Raw genomic sequence first — 7,213 nt, forward strand, 5'->3', positions numbered from 1 at the left:
TTCATATTCTAGTTTTATAGCTCTTACTGTCTGTTCTTTCACCTTTTGCTGTCTTTGTATTTCTCCTCTCCCTAAGACCATTGCCAGCTTTCTCCTGTTTGAATGCTTTTGCAATTTTATTTTGTCTCTTTCAAATTTACTTGCATGGTTATTTTTGAGAGGCAGAACTCTCTTCCCTTGTTCGATATCACATTAATTTCTAAAGGCTGTCCACTTATTTCCTTTTGTTTTACCCATTGATTCACCCAGGTTATCAGTGCCACATTGCATGATAGTCAACTTCTTCGCAATCTAAAGTTTTAGTAATTGTTTTGCACTCATCCCTTTTGAATATCAAAATTAACGTTCATGCAACAATACGCTATTCACTAAATCTGCCTTATTACCTATTACTAAATACATAATGGTCTGCTGCTTTTTGTCTTTAGGACACATAGGAATACTCTGAACACACTCAGGAAACTTAACACCTTTCGGACATGAGCTGGGTTTTCATTTCCCAATCTGTGTTAAATCTCCTGCTGAAAATGCATTCATTGTCTTTGCTGCATCTGTTCCTGGCCTCTTTAGTCTCACATACAAGCATCCATAGTTAAGATTAAGAGGCTTAAACACAACTCTCATCACAACTTTAAGTGCTGCTTCATTTTCTTAATTCTAGCATAAATTCTCCATCCCCTGCTTACCTCATGTTCTATTCTCTTTTTAGTCACTGATGTAATTTTATCCTTAACTACACCAAGATTTGTACTCCTCTCCCATTTCCCTAGCTTTCCTGTACAATTTAAAATCTGGTGTTTTAACTCACAGTCCTGCCATTTAATAGTCACACCTCAGTTTTGGCCGCTATGCCAATATACTTCAGTTTGAATTTGCAGCACTGTTTGCTCCTTTCATTCCATGTGAAGACTAGTTATTTGGGACAATATTAATGTGCCCTCCTGCTGTCCAAGAAAGTTCAAAGTTAAAGCAGTAGTTACTGATACGGTAGTGCTTAAAGTATAAATTTTATGTGGCAAGAAACTTTTTATATATGCTTTCACTTACAACTTAATTTTTTAAAAATACTATTAGTAATGGATTTCGTTACGGTTCTCAACCCAGTTCCACCTGTGTCTCAAAATCTGTCCTTACCTGCCTCTGATTCTCGGTTTCCAGTCGAAGTCTGGCTTCTATACATCTCCTGGTTTCCAGGAACGCCTGGCGCTGCGCTCGGTCAGCCAGGTAACTGATAAATATCCCAGCCGTGTTCATGCACATGAATAATACCGACTGGGCTATCACCTGAAACGGTAAAGACCAACACTTCATTTTCCCTCCAGAATTATTTCATTATTCTTCGGCGCCGTCTAGTTTATGCAAGATAATACCACCTCAAAATGACCAGTCTGATCAATACTATTGTTATCTTTAGAGAAGAAACTATCGATTCGCATTTCTATTACAGCCACTTAAACTTGCCGGAAATATATGTTGGTCAATATTTTTAAAGAGAAACGGCAGGGCAATGTCTTAACGCCAAGACGCCTCCTCAGAATAATCAGATGCTCAACATACATCTTCTTAACGTGCCTTATTCGAAAATACCTCCACTAATTTATCACATAATTCAAATTCATTTTCAATTACGTTGCAATTATCTAAATATAACAGTTTAATGCAAAAATACTGATATAGTAACGTATTTGATGTTTTGTTCCATTCCTATTATACGTTAGGGTGATCTGTAGCAACATGTCAAGTAGTTGACAGACTTAAAATGACTTCAAGGTACAATAGCAAGTGGTCACTGTTTATGGATTTACTGTGCTGGAATGATGTATGGTCAGACCTGCCGAGCATTAATTGCAAGTGGCTCCTCTCCAAAACGCCCGACCACTCAACTCCAGAGGAATTACTGCAGAGTAAAGCAAATACCAAAGACCCTTAAAATCTTGGACTTCCTTGCAGAGTTCATGCGTCGGAACAATTTAGTGACACGATTTAGATTTATTGGGTTATAACCAATCTGACTGGTTGGAAAGCAGTAAACTTCGATTGTTTTGAGGATCACAATTAAATTCCATCCCCAGCGATAAGAACATTCTTTACAGACGCCCCTTGGACGGTTTTCGGGACATGCGTTGGGAAAACTAGGAGTCTTGAAATGTGAGCCCCGTCGCTAGAGGGAGCTTAGTCCCAGCGGTCTGACCAACAGCCTCCGTTTGAAGGTTGGGCTTCGACTGTGCGGCGGTGAAAGAAAAACCCTGGGGTAAGAGGCTGGGAATTGGCTTTCATGAGACCCTTATTCCATCCTCATTAAAATGGTGACGGTGCGGGAAGTAAAAAAAAACGTTTTCCTTTTGACTGCAAGGACTTTTATCAGCAATACAGCCTTGCTTATCGACTGAGCAACTTTGGGATACCTGAGCCCACCACCTCGCCAACTTCCAGTCGAAAAGTGAGACGGACTGCGCTACCGCAGTGCAATGTCCACACTGCGCAAAATCAGCAATTAAATTAAAACAAAACTCCATGTAAATTGCTTATGAACTTGTGTACGAGGCACTGCCATCGGAATGGCAGGTTGCCAACGGCTGGTGCTCGGAATTTGCAGGTACATCTTTAACCCGTCAGACCTGAATGAAATGCTACACGGTGACCCGAGGAGACATAATCCCCACAACGTCCAGCTACCATTACACACTACCACACCACCACACCATCATTTATCACCGTCAGTTACATTAGTCAGATATCAGAACCGGGTGAAGCAAAGATGAAGACAAAGACCGCTGACGATATGTGTGGAAAGATGAGAGATTATGGATCTAAAGGCAGTTCCAGTTAATTTCAGGTACAGCTACGTAAACACCTCACTTTACAAATACGAATAAACAAAACCACGTCAAAAGGGGGAGCGTGGATTGACGGGGTAAACGAGACTAAACAAAATATGTTTGACTATGTTTATTCTACATCGAAATTACAAATCCTCCTGCTGGATTGGTCTGTCCGAAGTGTGGTGCCGCATTGTATGAGTTGGTTCACATGCTGCCCGGTAAAGATCTACGTGTCTACCTGGTTGGTGGTTGGGGTTGCAGCTCGGGGAATGAGTAACTGTACCACAACGTGAAGGGCGGAGGTCAGGAAGCCGGCCAAGATCGCCCAGATCAAGGGCAGAGGAAGCATGCTGTAAGTGGCAAAAAGCGTAAAAAGCACGTAACCGATGCCATCTCCCAAGAGTCCGTGGCCGAGGCCAGTGGCCAGAATCTGAGTGGCCATGACAACCCAAGTCACCAAGCCGCTGTACTGCAGGTAACTGTGCGAAGTCGTGTCCTTCTTCACCACCACTAAGGCACAGATGACCACTTCGATGCCGGTGAAAAGTCCCAGCAAGATGCCTTTGACTAGGTCCATGGGGGTGGAAGCCAAGGTCAGGTGCAGGATCAGAACGGTCAGTTTAGTCAGCACGTCCAGGATGTTCATCACCACCACCGACTTGCGCCTCTGACCCAGGAAATAGCGCTGGTAGAGTCGCTCCAAATCCCGGGACTTGAAGGAGTTCTTCAGAGTTGGAAAGATCACCCCTCGGTAGGTGTAGCCCCAGTTGAGAAAGAAGTCGGAATTACTGGGAGCGCAGTCAAGGTGCAGGAATCCCAGATCGTTGCTGGTGCGCTCAGGGAACACCTTGGTGCTCCCGTTGTTATGCCCACTTATAGAGGTCTTGCCAGCAGATTGCTTCCTTCTGTTGGGGCTCCATGAGTCTTCCGAGGATGAGATGGTTTTGGCGCTGGTTTGCTCGTTCATGAACCTCTGCTCGGTGATGTGCCGAACAGCATTTTGCCAAAGTAGTCTTTTAGGTCTAGTTCCTGGAGTCTTGTTAATGGTATAGAGTTCATCGCTGGCGCTGGAACACCTAACCTCCGATAATTCCATGATTTCCTTCTTAGTAACACTGCGCTATAATATTACCTGGAGCGTCCTTTCATCTTCCATATTTAGCCAAGAATACTTTGCAACAGAGATTAGCCAGTAGTCAAAGCTTGTACGCCTCACGAGCATACTCACGATAGCTGCTTTCCTTGCATTTAACTATCGCATCCTTCAGTCTGGAGCCCAGATAGCTCGAACCCGGAGAGTAGAGTGTGGGATGGGGAGCTTCACTTCTCGGTTCTCGCCTCCGCCTGACTGCGGATCATGAGAGAAGCTGGATTCCCATCAGGAGCAAATGAAACAAAGCACAAAAGGGGCAGGCATCCCACGAGGTCAGGACGGTGATAAAAGTGCCCGGGATCAAGGAGTTTTCTGTTGGAGCCGAGCCTCGTCTCCAGTGGGCAAGCGGGCTGACAACAGCGAGCGAGCGCAGGCAGCCGAGCGGTCCGTGCGAGTCTTACTGCTGGCATCTGTCTTGCTGCTGGTATCGGTGCCGGTTATAGAATGGATTAAATCGCGTACACAGGCTGACAGAGAAACGCTGGGATTGTGTGTGTGTGTGTGTGGGGGGGGGGGGTGATGACGTCAACTGCTCTCAGCAAATGTACAAGGGGGTGGGGGTGGAAGGTGTGTGAAGCAGCAAAGAGAGAGAGGAGAGGAGGCAAATGTGGAGTAGGAGTTAAAGACGTTAAAGAAATATAGCAGCGGCTACAAATAGGCAGGCGAATGGGAGGGAAATACAGAGTAAGTGGCGGATGCAGTGACAGAGAGAAACAGGGAAACCAGGGTCCCGAAGAGAGGGACGGCGGAAGATCCGGAGAGGGGCTAAACTGACGATGGCACTGGAAGTTAGAGTGTGGTGGGGAGAGGGGCAGACATGGGGAGTCACCAGCACATGGCACAGGGCTGTAGAGTTTGCATTTAAATCGAGTTGTGAATGAACAGGATAAACGTTAGATATGGGTTGGGGAGTAGGGGGGGAAAGCGGGAGGAGACGAGTGGAGGTGAAACAGAATGAGAGCGCCCGGGTAATACTTGAGAGCAGAGGGAGAGATCAAAGGATGACGGAAGGTTCCGGCCAGGAGGGGGTTCTAAATTGCACCGGAGAGGTAAGTGGAGAGGTGGAGTGATACAGAAAGGGTTAAGGGGAAGAACGGGGAAAGAGCTGAGGCGTTGAACAAGAAAGAGCGAGAGAGTGAGGGCAAGTGAAAAGATAAACGTAATGGGAATGTAAACCCAGAGTGTGATCTCCCGCAGTCTGAGACAGAAACAAGGGGCAGTATTAAATCGGTAAGACAGTGGAAACCAGAGAGAACCATGGTTTAGAGGGGGCATTGAAAAAAGGATAAACACTTGCATTTGAATTATATTCTTAATAGGCAATTGTGTATATATGGTGCATATGTTTACCGATATGACAATGGCCAGGCATTTGCGTTTAAAATTACATGTATGTTTGTATATGTATAATTATGTATACTAAATAGGTAATTATATAGAAAATGCGTGCGCGTGTGTTCTAAGCGTTTTTATCTACTTGGGCGTTCAGTGCATATTTGTAGTGTACTTATATGTTTTCGTGACATATAAGCATTTTAAACACATTGCACGGGTACTTACAAAGAGAGAAAGTTCACTTTTGGATTGTGAGCATACATATGGCACATATACCTTCAGCTCGTCGCACAATTACAAAGTAAGTGCATTTGCGTATCTACTGTACGCACAGATTAATATGAATATATTTAAGCATCATGGCCTTGTTCACGCAGTTGTTTTTACATTGTGCAGGCCATTAACGTACTTGGATTCAATCAAGCACTCAAACATCAGTGGCTATATTTATTGGTGTTTCCAACCTCTTTCCCTTCTCTGTGGTGTGAAAGGTTGGCGGTCTCATACAATGGGAGCAAATGATAGGTGACAGGATTGTTGTCTTAATGGGAAACAAGCTTCACGAAGCTGCCTTTAGGTACTTCACAAAAAAATAACGCGGGTGCACGAAAATTGGAAAGCTCTTATCAACAGTATTTTCCAGGCTCTGAAAACCTGATTCAGTAAAGGTCGTTCATCAATCTTTCCAGGGTCACTGATTCGACAACTGAGACACACACTGAACATTTTCCAAAGCAGATCAGTTGCGAAAGGTTCAGTAAGATGCCTGCAATTTCAGGCCAACTATTTCATCAGAGGAAGCTTCATCAGAAGCAAACCCGGCACAGGATGAATGGAGAGATTTCATCGAAGGCGGTTTATTCTTTAACTTCCAAAGATGACGCGTTTTCTTGATAAAATTTCCGCAAATACATATTAACAAAAGGTAGCAGTTTGTAGTTGAATGTATCAATTGACGTCACGATGTCACCTCAGCTCTCAGTATCGATTATTTTGTTTCCAAAGAGCGGACTTTGAGCTCTGCATCAAAATCAGCTTTTGCTTCTAGGATATGGACAGTAATTTGAATCCATAACATGGCAAGCTAATTGCTCCTCGCAGGCATGTGAAGTGAAACCTTCGAACGATATCTTGACCCTGGTTGGTAGACACCAAATGCTGCAATCCAGCAATTAAAAGAATGCATTTACGCATGGTTCACATCTAAAGCAAGGCATATCACGTCCAACAAAATACGTTTGAAATATTCTTGCCGTTGCACATAAAGGATTACATCAATCAATTTTCCCATAGTAAAGTCGGACAAACATCAAAGTGATGATTAGATAATTAGAAATAGGCCCTTCAGCCCAACTCGTTCATGCCAACTAAGGTGCCTTCCTGAGCCATTCCAATTTGCGGGCAACTTTTCCCATCTTCGTACCTGTCCAAGTGTCTTTTAAATATTGTAATTGTACCCGTCTCTATCACCTCCTCTTGCTTCTTGTTCCATGTAAACACCACCCTCTATGTGAAAACCTGTCCCCCAGCTCCCATTTAAATCTTTCCCTTCTCACCTTAGGCTTAGTGCCTCCAGTTTTATTCCCTCTGGAATATTACTTCGTTATTTCTCTTTTGTATTTCTTATTTATTTTCATAACTTATGGTAATTTTTATGTCTTCATGTCTTGCACTGTACTGCTGCCCCAAAACAACGCATTTCACCACATATGTCAGTGATAATAAGCCTGATTCTGATTCTGATTTTAGACTCCCCAACCCGGGAGAAAAGCCCATGACTGTCTACCCTATCTATGGCCCCCATGATTTTATAAAGCTCTACAAGGCCCCCTTCATTCCAGGCAAAACACCCACAGCCTATCCAGTCTCTCCTTAAATCTCAAGGCATCCAGTCCCAGCAATA

The 7,213-nt window shown here is 43.9% G+C and overlaps 1 protein-coding gene across 2 annotated transcripts in view; it reads right to left on the reverse strand.

Annotated features, from left to right (window-relative positions):
• adcy8 (adenylate cyclase 8 (brain)) overlaps nucleotides 1-4,441 on the reverse strand; it is a 97,580-nt gene extending 93,139 nt beyond the window's left edge. For both annotated transcript variants that reach the window (XM_052023382.1, XM_052023381.1), the window contains exons 1-2: nucleotides 3,061-4,441; nucleotides 1,135-1,284 (exon numbers count right to left, since the gene is read on the reverse strand). In XM_052023382.1, the coding sequence (XP_051879342.1) occupies nucleotides 1,135-1,284; nucleotides 3,061-3,918 (1,008 nt within the window). In that variant the 5' untranslated portion in view covers nucleotides 3,919-4,441. The remainder of the gene's footprint in view (nucleotides 1-1,134; nucleotides 1,285-3,060) is intronic.
• Nucleotides 4,442-7,213: the final 2,772 nt, after the last annotated feature.

This window comes from Pristis pectinata, chromosome 9, assembly GCF_009764475.1.
Source record: "Pristis pectinata isolate sPriPec2 chromosome 9, sPriPec2.1.pri, whole genome shotgun sequence".
NCBI lineage: Eukaryota > Metazoa > Chordata > Chondrichthyes > Rhinopristiformes > Pristidae > Pristis > Pristis pectinata.